A 14,101-nucleotide genomic window follows, 5' to 3' on the forward strand; every position below is an offset into this window, starting at 1 on the left:
TCACCAATTCCAAAAGAAAATGAAGTAACGGCGCCCTCTCAGCCCGTCAGGGATATGGACCAGAGCTTTCAGGACTAAACCCAGCTATCAACCTGTTGTCAGCCATCTTGCTCTTCTATCTCCAGAGTAAGGGAAGGAAGGGAGGCAGAGGGAAAAGGAAATTCCTAAATCAAAAGCACATGGTGAAACTTCAAAACAAAAAAATAAACAGAGTCCCAGGAGCCAACATCATATGTGATAAACTGCTTTGAGGCTTCCCGATGCCTAAGCAATTCCTGAGGGAGAAGAGAGCCACCCCTGAGGTCTCCAGGCTAGCCCAGCATGTCTCCCACAACTTTATAAATCCTTCCACCCCTGGTATACATGCTGGGATACACTCTCAAGAGGTCTCAAACCCTCAGCCTTCAGCCTGCCCTCACCCCATCTAGCCTGTTCGGGTCTGAACCATGTGGAGCCAACATGTCATTCCTGGTGGACACCCCCATAGTGGAACAAAGAACCTCTGCTTTGCAAAGGGAGTAGAGAGGAACTGGTGCAGTTCAGGTTTATTCTTTCTTACATTGCTTGTTGTGATGTCCACTACTGATGCTGTAACAGAAATTAAAGAGAGGACAGAAGATACATCCGAAGAAAACAGCAACGGGGTGAGGAGGGGAGCAGATGAAAACGTGACGGTGTCTACACTCAGAGGAGGTAGCTGAAGCAAGCATCTGACACACATCTGGTGCCAGCCATACCCAGCTGCCAGCAAGGCAGGATGCAGTTGCCCACGTGGTCATCCAGCAGGGTCCCCGAGGGCTGGGTGAGGGTGAGGGGGGACATATAAAGAATGGGCACAGTTTCCATCATCTTTGCCTTTTAATAAAGATTTGGTTTCATCGTTCATGAGTGTAACATAGTTAAAAATAGAGCGCTCTGCTTGTTCTTGGAGGAGGAGGGGGTAAGGCTGACCGTAACTCTGGGGGACACTGCCCATGTTTCAGCCACTGACAAACTTCAGGAGGCTTTGGAAGCTCACAGCAAGGAGGAGTTTGTTTCAAATCCACAGGCCTGAGGACACATGACAAACACTCCCAAGCCCCCGCCCCCGAAAGCCTGGTGTGGAACCCAGAACACATTAGTGACCGAAAGTGATCAGCCATGGCTTACAAGAGCCAGGACACAGCAGTCCCCAGGAGGCACAGGGGACAGAGAGACCCCGACTCAGCCCAGAAGATGACAGCTATGAAAGTTAAGTCACAAACACACAAGATGTAGGGACGCAGGGCTGAGGGTGCTGAGCTCTGCCCTTGCCATTGCAGACCTAGATTTAATGCCTTGGAACTTGCTGTCTGTCTCACAATACAGAGTAAGTCAGGACCTCCCTGCCCCTGAGGAAGAGCCTGGTTAGCTCCTGAATCCAAAGATGCCCTTGATGTATCCTGTGAGGCCACTCTTGGTCTTCTGCTCCAACTTGTCCTCAAGGGGTGGGAAGGCCACATGGTTGAGGGCCAGGTCAAAAAACAAAGGCTTGCAAGGGATGGGCTGGAAGCCTGGTGGAAAGTGCACGAGGCTGGCTTGCTTGGTGACGAGGGAAGGGTCCAAGCAAAAGGTCTCAAACCGTTCAACCAGAGGCTGGAAGACAGATGAAAACATCCATCAGAAAGCCCATGGTGGTGTTTGCTGTGCAGGGCATGCAGTCTACATGTGGTTCATGTGGTTTCTTTCAGGCCTCAGTGTGTGTACGCATGTCAACACAGGCCCGAATGCTTACACGGCATGTTCCGAAATTACCTTTTACTATTATTATTGCTTCTGTTTTGTGTGTATGGATGCACCACCTGCATGCCTAGTGCCTGCAGAGTCAGAAGGGCTTTGGCTCCCCTAGAACTGAAGTCAGGGATGGTTATGAGCCATCACACCGGTGCATGAAATCAAACCTTAACCGCTAAGCCATCTCTACAGCGGCACATTCATTCCCAACTTTGTCACTGACACTGGAGGCAAGACTGTTCTCCACTTCCCTAGGGATATGGAAAGCTAACAAGACATCTGCGTCGCCTGTGGGTGTCTGGGAAAGAAAAGGGAGGAAGCAGGGGAAGCCTAGAGCCACAGCTGCCTTACCTTATTGTCTTTGACTTGAGAGGAGGGCTCTGCTTGATGGGAGTCATTTGCATCTGGAAATTTCACAGGGATTCTGTGAGACAGGGACTCTGCACATGCTTGCCACAATAAGGCTTTTCCAAACCACTGTGGTAAGCATGGCTCTAAATGCAGAGTAAAGCTAGTCAGTAGGGACAGACAGAGAGTGGGGCTTCCCTCCTGGATGAACAGTGATGAAGCTCAGATCCACTGTGGTCAACCCACAGGAGCTGTAGAGCTTGGAACATGCTAAGGAGAAGGGGCAGCAGGGACAGGGCTTTTCCAACCCCTTACACGGCTCAGTGCCGAGTGTGGCAGACAATAAGGCTAGGAAAATAGCAATCTAAGAGAATAACTCCAACAACACTTGCTATAGTAAAATCATGGTGTAGGGTGTGGAAGCAGAGGTATAGGAGTCTGGGGACACTGCCAAGACCAGGGAGGTGGCTCACCCAGGATGGCTGCGGCCTGCAGCGAGCACTTCTCTGACCTCACTTGAGTGATGAGCTCTTGCACATCAGGCAGGTCCTGCAGGAACAGAGAATACACACTCATCAGCAGGAAACATGGACCTGTGTCAGGTCCCACGGGGGGTTTGTGAGACTTTTCAGATTTAAAAAAAAAAAAAAAAAGAAAAAGAAAGAGAGAGAAACAGAAAAAGTCAGCCAGGAAGTGGTGCAGCACACCTTTAATCACAACACTCTGGGAAGCAGAAGCAGGTGGATTTCTGAGTTTGAGGCAGTCTGATCTATAGAACGAGTTCTGGGACCTTGTTTTGAAACAAACAAAAAACGTCTTTTTTTAAAAAATGTCTACTATACATGCTGGGCCTGGTGGCTAATGCCTTTTAATCCTAGCACTTGGGAGGTAGAGGCAGGAGAACCTCAATGTTTAAGGCCAGCCTCAGCTACACAGTGAGTTCGAGGCCAACCTGGGAAAGGCTGACACAGCTCAAACAACAATGCCCGAAAGAGCATTAACAGGGCTTGTCAAGCTCTAAGTGCAGCCCATGCCAGACCCCAGAGTGCACACAACTACTAATTCCACCTTCAGGAGTTCACTGGGGTGGCCGCTCTGGACTTCATCTGGCAAACCAGAGCCCCTGCAGCATGGCAAGAGCAAATACTGGGCCAGCCCTGCCCCAAGAACATAGGTGGGATGTCAGGGCCTCAACCACTTCATCTCATCCCTGTGCAGCTGTCCCGTCCCATTCTTCCCCCCCCACCCCTGCAGAGACAGGGTCTCACTGAGGCTCCAGGGCTGGCTGAACTCACAGTGCTCCTCCTGCCTCAGCCTTCCCAGTGCTGTGACTACAAATGGGTGCCACAATGCCACCACCACCAATTCTTTTTCTTTCTTTCTTTCTTTCTTTCTTTCTTTCTTTCTTTCTTTCTTTCTTTCTTTCTTTCTTTCTTTCTTTTCGAGGCAGGGTTTCTCTGTGGCTTTGGAGCCTGTCCTGGAACTCTCTCTGTAGACCAGGCTGGCTTCAAACACACACAGATCCGCCTGTCTCTGCCTCTGAGTGCTGAGTCCCTCTCAACTACTACTGGCCTCTGACTTCTCTGTCATCTGAGCTGAGAACTGAACTCAGGGACCTGGGCACTTTGAGCAATGCTCTGCCACTCAGTGACAGTCCAGCTGTGTTCACAAATGGACTGCTGTGAGCAAGACAGTGGCTTCACCAATCTACACGCTCTCTGGAGGTCAAAGTCAGGTTTTCTCTGGGGCATGGTGTGGCGTGTGCGTGCACAGCTGTGGCCCTGTGCTGGCCTGTGACCACACCTCTAACACCACTTTGTCTCTAAATAGGCTCTACTTACAGAACATGGATTCCTCTACATAGCCAGTTATTGCTTATTTAACTTTTAAGGGTCTGTGTAGCCCTATTGGTCTAGAACTCATTATGCAGCCCAGGCTGGCCTGGAGCTCAAGGGCCTCCTGCCCCCACTGCCTGGGTGCTGGGACAGCAGGTCAAAGTGCTGGAGTCCACATCTCTAAAGGCAGAGTCCTGAGCAGCCTCTATGCAGAAGGTCTCAGCAAGGTCTTAGGTTGATATCAGAACCACTCTGGAGCTTCAAACACCCCAGTGTCCACTCCATCCATCGACTTAAAATTTTGCCAGATTCGGATCTCTGTGAGTTCAAGGCCAGCCTGGTCTCCAGAGCGAGTGCCAGGATAGGCTCCAAAGCTACACAGAGAAACCCTGTCTCCAAAAAACCAAATTTTTCCAGATGATTTCAGTAAGTAGCCAATTTGAGAACAATACACGGGTTTGTTCTTTTTAACCAGAGAAGTGGCATTTCCCACTCTATTCTGGAGCTGGGCTTTTCCTGTGAAGTCAAGGCTGACACTGGGCTTGCTGTGAGGCCTAGACTAGTTTCACTCTCCTAACCCTGCAGCCTCAGCCTCTGCAGGGACAGGATTACAGGTATGTCCTTTCATAGCTGGATGAAATGGCTCTGTCACAGCTAACTCCTCCTCAGGCCTGGAGCAGGGGAGGTCACACATGAGATGACTCAGGTGACAGGAGGGGAACAGCTTCCTCGGGAGCTGCCAGCTGCTGTCCCCTCACAGTCCCTGTGTCCCTCACTAAGGCCTGGAAACACAGAGAGATGCCCAGCTCACCTTCAGGCTGTTCTTGAAGGCTCCGCCATCAGCACTGACCTCGTCGGCATATTTCAGAACCCTGTCGTACAGCACGAGGGCTTCGCTCCACTTCTTCACCAGCACATAGGACTGAGCAATGAAAAAACACCTGACGGGGAAAAGCCACAGCACTCTAAAGCCACAGCTGCGTAACACCAAGGTTGTCCCTGCTGTCAGGCTTAATGTTAAGTCTGGAAACAGGATTCTTAGCTCAGGTCACTGCCAGGGAACCTAGCCTCACCCTCAGCACCCATCAGCAATCTGTGCGCTGGCACACTTCCAAGTGTGCCCAGGGACCCCAGCTCTGCAGCCCCACTGGTGGGCAGCAGAGGAGGCGGCTCCCAAGGACGGTGTAACTAGAGGCAGGAAGGGAGAGTGCTGGCCAGGTCCAACATGAACCCCCACTCACCCATGCCCCCAAGTCTAAGTAACAACTATTTATTCATCCCAAACCAAAATTCTATGGGGCCCACCAGAACCTTCCTGTTGCCCCTGACACAACAGAAGCAACACATGAGCAAAGGCAGGGAGCCCTTGAGAGCACAAGAGCTTGAGAGCCAGCGACACATGAGGGCATGCTCACTACTCTGCCGTCTGCCTAGATCCGTGGCCTTGATAAACAGTCTACTTTTGAGTGAGCCACACCTCGCCTCATCCCAGGAACTGAGATGCCCAGCTTCATCCGGCTCAGCTCGGACTCCCTGGACCGGCTACTCTAGTCAGCCAACGCCCTTCCCAAGGCCTGGCTCTCCTAGTGCTTTCACTGGGAGGGAAGAAGCAAGAGAAATAACTCTGAAGTCTATCAGAAATGTGGATGAAGAAGTCTGGAGACTACTGCTGCCATCTTTGCCAAGGACTTCCTGTAAACACTGAGCATCCTCTGCGTAGCCAGGCAGTCACAGTTCCTGGCAATGACCGTGTGTCCCACAGCGCAGTACAAGCTGCCAGCTCACTGCTGCAATGACAGCGTAGCTCTGCTCATCTTGAAGGGCTTTACCTGTAAGCTTTGAACACCAGGGTCTTGAGGCCTATCTCTTTCTGGAAGGCTCTGTCCTCTTCTAAGCCAGGAAGCTGCAGCAGTTCCGCCAGATTCTGTACAACAGATGCAACAAGAAAACCCGTGAGAAGCCTCAGAGCGATCTTGTCAGAAGACCTTTTAGGAACAGATAGGGCAGAGAAAGAGAGTCCACACTCAAAATAATGGGAAGTCAGGAAAGTGTGACCTGCCAACGGCTGGCCTGGTGTCCCCTCCGGTCCCCACACAAAAAGTGCTTTTGTCCTCTACCACTCAACTCTTCTCAGCAACCTTCAAGGACTCCTTAGACCACACAGACTGGAAAGCCTCCTCTTTATATGGGTCCACTCATTTGCCAGGCAGCTAGTGTGTTGTATGCATGTACCTACATGCATGTACATAGGTGTGCACATGCAGGACGGGTTGGCATCAGATATCTTTCTCAGCTCTTCTCTACTTAAAATTCCTCTCTTGGTTTTTTTTTTTTTTTTTTTTTGGAGACAGGGTCTCTCTATTACATAGCCCTGGCAGTCCTGGAACTCACTCAGTACACAGATCCAGCAGGCCTCAAATTAACAGATCTGCCTGCCTCTGCCTCCCAAGTGTGGGATTAAAGGACCAGTGCTATCTTTTTTATTATTTATGTGCATGTGTATTTGTGTATGCCACCTGTGCAGGGTGCAAAGAGACCAGAAGAAGGAAGGTGTCAGATCCACAGGAGCTGGAGCTATAGCTACAGTTGAATTCTGGGAACCAAACTCGGGTTCTCCAAAGAGGAGCAAAGATGCAGGGTCCATAGAGCCCCGGCTGACCTTGAACTCACTACACAGTTTCATGGACATCCCAAGTGTAGCATTAGCATTCCAGGTGTGACTCACCATGCCTGGCTTATGTGTAGCAAGCTTACTAACTGACCAACTTGCAGCAGGCGACACAGTATGATTCAGTCTCTGGATGCCCTCACACCTTTGAGTATCTTACACAGGGGAAGCACTCACTCAGTGAATGCCTGTGAGTGCATTTATCAACACCCCAAAATGCCTGAAATATGGAGCACTAGGCTTCTGTATTACTCCAAGACCTTTCCTTGTGTTCCACCCAGCTACCAGTCCCTCCAGGCTCTCGACAGACGTTCACTACCCAAACCATTTTGTGCTCAGAGACAGCAGAGGACAGGCTGCCTCTCCAGGCCCCAAGGGTTACCTGCAGAATGATATCATAGAGCCGGATCAGGTCCTGAGGCCTGGGAGAACGTTTGCTGTCATCTTCTGGTTGTTGCTGCAGCAGGGCCCTGTGCAGGCCTTTAGCCATGCTCTCATTCCGCCTGATGGCTGTTGACAGCTTGATGTAGGTCAGGTAGCTGCAAGGACCACATGCTGACTCAGGTGACATTCAAGGAGGCTCATGTTTTCAGAAGACTACTGCAGTGACTGGGGGCTGACCTGGGGCAGTGGGGTAAGGCTAGGGGGTCACACAGCAAGGCTACCTGGCCCTTCACACCCTTTCCCAAGGCCGCGAAGCTCCCAGTTTCAGAGGGCATCACTAGTCTTCAGGAAACAGCAGCCAGTTTCTAGAGGAAGGCAATGTGTTCTCACTACATGGTCCCACTCACACTAGTCACAAGGGGTTACTCTAAGAGGCTGAACAGGGCTGAGAAGTGAGAAAGCCTTGTGGGACACAGCTCAGGGGAACAAGTGAGAAGCAGGGGAGACTACAGCTACCCTGGGAATATAAGAATAGCCACAGTTTTTGAGATAACCGAAGTAAATGTGTAAAAATGCTAAAGTAAGCAAAAAGTTAAATTTGAGAAATAGGTGAGAAGGTTATGAGGGAAATTTTCCTCAAAGAAGCTATTATACATGAGCAGGTATAGACTCACAAAGTTTCGTGAAAATACAAAAGCTACCTGACTTCTAACTCATCCTTTTTGTCCCAAAGCTGCTCTCCCAACCGTGGCAATCTTAGGAGAGTGGAAACCCCCACATGTCCTGAACCAGCCACCTCCGAAGGTGGAAGGTGACCTCAGAGCAAGGGCTTCACTGGCCTTGCTCCAGGTCAGAAGGTGAGCTCAACTCACTTTGGGGCTCTAAAGCACACAGATGTGCAGCTCTCCAGGAGCTTTTCCTCCTCAGCTGATGAATCAGATAACATCTACCAGCTAACCCTGTTTGATATACCAAGGACCTGAGTCACCTGCCAGTCAATATGACATTCACAGATTGAGTTCAAGAATGGAGATCAAGTGTGACAAGGACGGTGTGTGTGTGTGTGTGTGTGTGTGTGTGTGTGTGTGTGTGTGTGTGTGTGTGTGTGTGTGTGTGTGTGTGTGTGCGCGCGCACACTTGGTGGCTGGGGGCCTACAGTATGCACCTCATCACCAGGTTGCACCCTACCCTAGACCCCCTGGAGCTGAGTGTTTATGAGAAGCATCCATTACTTTCAATAGAGTCTCTCAATAACCTTCAACTTTGCTCAAACAAAACAACCAAAGCTAGGGAGTGGAAGGGCGGAAGACGGAGGAAGACATTTACCACCTGAGTTCTAAGCGGTCGGCAACCAACTTAAACATTTCAAGGTCAAATGCAAAGGAAAGCTGAGTGAGAAGCAGAATTTCTTTCAGGTGATAAACTCTTCTGTGTGCTTAAAAAAAAAAAGATACTCTTTTTCCTTTTTCTCTGAGAAGAAACAGCAAGGCTTCCTGTGCTCCACAGCTAGCGAGACGTGAGGGCCTAACACATCTTAAAATATATATATGTCTCCCAAACCCTACACTATTTCAAAAGAAGAGAAAGAAAAATGAAACTGACAAGGGAATTCAAGCATGTGCATAAGAGGGCAAAAGAGGCCAGGTGAGCAGGTGAGGCCTGCAATCCAGCACCTGGAGACTGAGACTGAAGGCCTGCTGCGAGTCTGCTGCAAATCTGGGCTGCACGAAAAGTTCCAGGCCAGGCTGGGCTACAAACAAAGACTCTGCCTCTAAACCAAACACACAAACGCACTGAGGGGAAGAAAAGCCGCCATCAAGCACACAAGCCGAAGTTTATGACACAGGCCAGGGCACATCTGCCACTTGACAGCAGCAGCCACACATGATGGAGCAGAAAACGCCACAAGCACACAGACGGGTGGCCAAGCCAGCCGCACAGGAAAAAGCCAGGCAGATCTGGTCTGACACAAAGAGCTGCAGGTGGAACTGAGTGGAGCTGAACTTACTAAAATGTGAAAGTGACAACTTAAGATGCTCACAAGAGTGAAGAGCTTGGGAGAGGGAAAGGGAGTGACCTCTGGGTCACAGCAGCTCCAAAGTTACTGGCTCAGGCTGGGTGTAGTGGTTCATGCCTGAAATTGCACCATGCTAAAGACTGAGGCAGGAGGATTTGTTATGCCCAAAGAGGCTCCATTTGACACTGGGCATCATCTTGGTACCCACCAGCTGTTTGTCTTTGACTCCAGTCACTGGAAGTTAAGTCCCAGCAACCCTGACTCAGTGACCCACTCCCTGCCTCAAAACGTACATCTGTCATGATATGAGTGGCTTTTTTTCTCTTCTGCTTCAGATACCCAGAGATTGTTTTGAGTTGCCTTAATTACTTAATTTGGCAGAACAGAAGAGTTTTTACTAGCTTACATAGATATTGAAGGTTTTTGTGTGGTTTTCCCCTCCTCCTCCTCCTCCACAGCAATCTCAAATTTGGCTCAGAGACTGTCTGGCTAGCATCTAATAATTTTTTAAATTATAATTATATTGAGTCTATAGTCTTGGGGGGGGGTATCACAAACTCCGTAACATTTGGACGCCCCAGGGAGATCCCTGGGAAACCTCAGACTTTGCACCAGGGGTCTGGGATAGACCCCCCGAGGAAACAAGTCCAAAGTGAACTTGACAGGCCCTAGCAAAACCAGACTGAATGGCTCCAAATTTGAAACTAGAAGAACTGATGGCCAACATACTTCTGAAGCTTGGACCAAAGAGTGAGAAATTCTATTTTGTTTTGGAATCTGGACATTTGGAGAGACAAAAGGCAAGTTCTGAAAAGACTACACACCCTGTCTCTGGGGCAGAGGGGACCCTCTATTGTCCTCCTGGTTTTGGTGTATGAATGAAGAGGCCACCCTATATCTGAGTTTGTTTGTTTGTGTCTTTTCATTTTTCCTGATTCTGTTCTTGCACTATCTTCTTCTGTTCTCTATATAGTCTGTTGGAATTGTGTTTTCAAGTTTTGTGGCAGAGATGAGAATTCAAACTGAACAAAGTCAAACTGCCCCTGGAGTTCCATGCAACATTTTCAGGAATTCCATGAGGTAGACTGCTCCTGGCTGCCTCTATGCTAGCTCTTCACTAGAGTTTGCTCTGTGTCCCTCTCATTGGCTTGCAGGAGCCTGCTGTCTAAGTCCCATAGATACATCAGGTACTTCTCTACCTTTTCCCTCACCCTGCTTCTGAAAGATGTCTTTTTCCAGCTTAGTCTGTCTCCCAGCTGGATCCTGTCTCTGATCAAGAAGCTCTGGTTTTGGCCACCCCCCTGCTGCTGGGCTGGAGTGATGTGGGGCTCCTGATGCCTGGCCCTCCAGGGCATCACAAGTGCCCTGTTCTGCCACCTGCTGCTTACTGTCCTGTAGCAGCAGTCTGGCACCCAGAGTTCTTATCTCTAAACCTCTCATTTCCGTGGTCTCGCCCTCTGATCATTGGATTTGATTCTGGATGTCTTTTGGGTATGGTTAATATTAAAATATTTTATTATGCTGTTCTACTTTATTAAAAGCTGGCTCTGGAGTTGGGGTGTGGTCTCCCTCTTCGAACCCAAGCATGGGTGTTTAAAAATTTCCTCAAAAATCTGTGTCCTAGGTCAGAGATCATTTGACTCTAGGACAAAGAAAGGAAACAAAACAGGTAAATATAAACTTTCTGTACTTAAGATTTGAAAACTTACTGGATATGGTTAAAAATTTGTAAAACAGGGCTAGAGAGATGGCTCAGCGGTTAAGAGCAGAGGCTACTCTTCCAGAGATCCTGAGTTCAATTCCCAGCAACCACATGGTGGCTCACAACCATCCGTTATGAGATCTGGGGCCCTCTTCTGGCATGCAGGCAGAACACACTATACATAACAAATCTTTTTTTAAAAAAAAATCTGGGCGTTGGTGACACACGCCTTTAGTCCCAGCACTCGGGAGGCAGACACAGGCATATCTCTATGAGTTTGAGACCAGCCTGGTTTACAAGAGCAAGTTCCAGGACAGCCTCCAAAGCCACAGAGAAACCCTGTCTCAGGAAAAAAAAAAAAAAAGTGACTCTATTACTGTAATGTCTCATGTTATTTCAATTTTTTTTTTAAAAGAGGATTTATATTAAAAATTAGGATGGCTAAATGTAAAGATGTCTAGTTCTTTGACTTCTCCCTCTTGGTTCTTGTTTACAAAACTGGTTCCTCTTCAAGATCATAGATATTCAAAACTCTTACTAAAATGCAACCTTTCTCTTAGGATCTGTAAGACCATTGTGTGTGGGAGAGGTGGGGGGCGGGCAGGGGAAACCTATAAAATTCCAAGCAAAGAAATCATCTTAAAAAAATTAAAAAACAACTATATATATATATATATATATATATATATATATATATATATATGTAATCTTAATTTGCTGTTACATGCTTATATGTAACTTGAACTCAACTCTGGTTACCTCCGTTTTAGTTCCCTAAGATAGTTTGGATTAGGACAGATTTTTATATGATTTTTGTTTTGAAATTTTTAAGTGAAAAACATGTTTAATAAATAAAAAATATTTGATAAACAAGGTTTATAAATTCCTAAGGTCTACTCAGATTAACAATAACTAACTTAAAGATATATGACCATCCTCTTTGTCATCAACTTTTATATTTGGATAAACTGAGTCATACAAGAAACTATAATATTCTTTAATGGTATACAAGGATCAAAAAATAGTAATATAAGGCTTCTAAGTTCTCTATGGATGATATTTATGGTTTTATAAAATTCTCAGTCTATGGGCTACATTTATGATTTTAAAGTTTTATTTTGATACTAAGAGAGCTTCAATTCAAAATTATAATTTTTAAGACTAAAACGTAATAAGGATGAAGCTGTAAAATCCTAATCTTATTAAAGCTGCTAGCTCCTTATAAAGCATTAAGGATAATTAGGACATGCATGTCAATGTTAAGTCATAGATGATCAAGTTCTTTAACGTGCTCAGAACTATGCTTGGCGCCGTGCTGAGTACAAATGTAACTCACTTCCAGGGACAGGCTTGATTTGGCCTTCTGTATATGTTTCAAGGTTAAGCCTAAAGCACGTAACTAAAAACAAGCCCAGTTTGTTTAGTTCAGATATACTGAAGAGATGATGTGCACAGATACACATGAAGGTGCCTACACACATAAAATCAACATCTAAACGGAACACACACACAGGAGTAAGCTGGCCTCACCTGTGCAGGTACTGGAGATTAGATACCTTCCCCGACTCGCCATCAAGGGTATAATCTCTCTGCTTCTGAAAAGGTAAAGAAGATGCAGGTAAAGCTCTTGGCCTTGGTCCTCAGTGCCCTCAGTACCACGGTCCATGAAGTTCCCTGCACAGACCCACAAATTCTCCAAGTGTTGCACCCCCAGAAACCAGAAACCAAGACCTATTAACACTACAAACATGACAAGATTACCCAGTGCTGCTGATAAAAAACTGAGCCTTGAGTGACGGAATACTGAGCAACAACACTGAGATTTCCTGCCCTCTGTTCCCAGTGTTTTATCCCAATCACTACAACCAGACAATCCGACCAGATGTAGGGACAAACACCTGCAGTCCTAGCTTCTCAAGAGGCTGAGAAAGGGAGAGCCTAAGTTTGTGTCGAGTCTAGGAAAATTAATGAGATCTTGGCTCAAAGTATTAAAAACAAACAAACCCCATAGACTTGCTAACATGCACAAGGCCCCAGTTCAACGGATAGAACCATGAAACAAAAAAGGAGTCATGACCATAGATAGCACCACTGTAGGTTTGCTGTAGACCCCAAGTCTACTATGCCTGGTCTAGCCTGTGCTGTCACAGCTGAGAGCAGCTGGGGAACAGCCCCAGAGCCATCCGCATCTTTAATCTCCAGCATGAAGATGTCACCGTACGTGGTAGAAGAGACTGCTGGTATGAATATTTAAGTGTTCTTCAGTTATCAAACTGGCAATCCTCCTGCCTCTGTCTGCAGCATGTTAAAATTACAGGTGTGAACACCTCACCTTTATGGCCATCTCTGTGTAAGTCAAAACGCCATATAAGAACAGGTGGAGACCAGTTGTGGCTCCCAACCTCTGCAAGCCCAGCTCTCCAAAGGCTGAGGCAAGGAGAGTGAGATGGAGTCTACCTTGGGCTACACAGCTAGATTCTGTTTCTACAAAACACCAACAGGTGGAGTCATCAACAGGGGAGACACTGTAAGGGAGGACTATGCTGTGGTGACACGGAGATAAAATGGTTCTTAGGTTTTCAATCCAGAAGCCTGAAAGGAACAACTATTAGGAAAAGGGAGCACCACACACCAAGAGTGCTCCTGGAGACAAGAGGCTGAAACCACGGCATGACCACTATGAACAACAGGCCATGAGAACAAAGTCCCAACCCTGATGGAGCCCAGAGGTCTGTGTTACTAATAAGATGATCACATCTGCAAACGCCCTGAAGGCTAAGAGAGTGACAAAGGGACCCTGTGGCCACCCCTGAGGACAGGGCAGATTGGGGAGGATCCAGCACCTGATCGGGCTTGAGCTCTTCCCGCACAGCTTGTAGGGCGTCTCGACACTCGCTGAGCATGGACTCGAACAGCCGCTCCTTTGTTTCTTCACTTTCAGCCTAAACAGTGGCAAATGGAGCAAAAGACTTTTTTGAGCAAACTGGAGGAGGGCTCAGTAGTAATCTGATCCTCCACCGCACTTACACTCTTGCCTGACCCAAGACATCCTTAAAATTTTATTTTAAATTATGTACATAATGTACTTGTCTGTGTATGCACATGAGCACAGGTGTCCATGCAGGCCAGAAGGTGTCCAATTCCCCAAGCTAGAGTTGTGAGTCACTCAACACACGTCCTAGGAACTGAACCTGGGTCCTCTGAGAGCTCCAGCCCTCGTGGATCCTTTTACATGTCACTGTGCATACGATGCTCTTATCCACCGCATACTACGATGGAAACTAAACTGAAAAGGTAAACGCACTGAAGAATGCCATGTCCGCAGGCATCATCTCAAACTGCCATGACCCCTGGTGCTTTGCATGTCTCCCCATCACAGAACTTACCTCTAACAA

The 14,101-nt window shown here is 47.6% G+C and overlaps 1 protein-coding gene across 1 annotated transcript in view; it reads right to left on the reverse strand.

Moving 5' to 3' along the window:
• Positions 1 to 839: 839 nt before the first annotated feature.
• The window catches only part of Srp68 (signal recognition particle 68), a 30,286-nt gene continuing 17,024 nt past the window's right edge, over positions 840 to 14,101 (reverse strand). Inside the window, 8 exon segments of the mRNA XM_027425607.1 lie at positions 840 to 1,614; positions 2,104 to 2,156; positions 2,574 to 2,649; positions 4,747 to 4,876; positions 5,765 to 5,859; positions 6,986 to 7,142; positions 12,237 to 12,301; positions 13,550 to 13,648. Of these exon segments, the coding sequence (XP_027281408.1) occupies positions 1,387 to 1,614; positions 2,104 to 2,156; positions 2,574 to 2,649; positions 4,747 to 4,876; positions 5,765 to 5,859; positions 6,986 to 7,142; positions 12,237 to 12,301; positions 13,550 to 13,648 (903 nt within the window). The 3' untranslated portion in view covers positions 840 to 1,386.

The sequence above is a fragment of the Cricetulus griseus genome, chromosome 7 (assembly GCF_003668045.3).
Source record: "Cricetulus griseus strain 17A/GY chromosome 7, alternate assembly CriGri-PICRH-1.0, whole genome shotgun sequence".
NCBI classification, from domain to species: domain Eukaryota; kingdom Metazoa; phylum Chordata; class Mammalia; order Rodentia; family Cricetidae; genus Cricetulus; species Cricetulus griseus.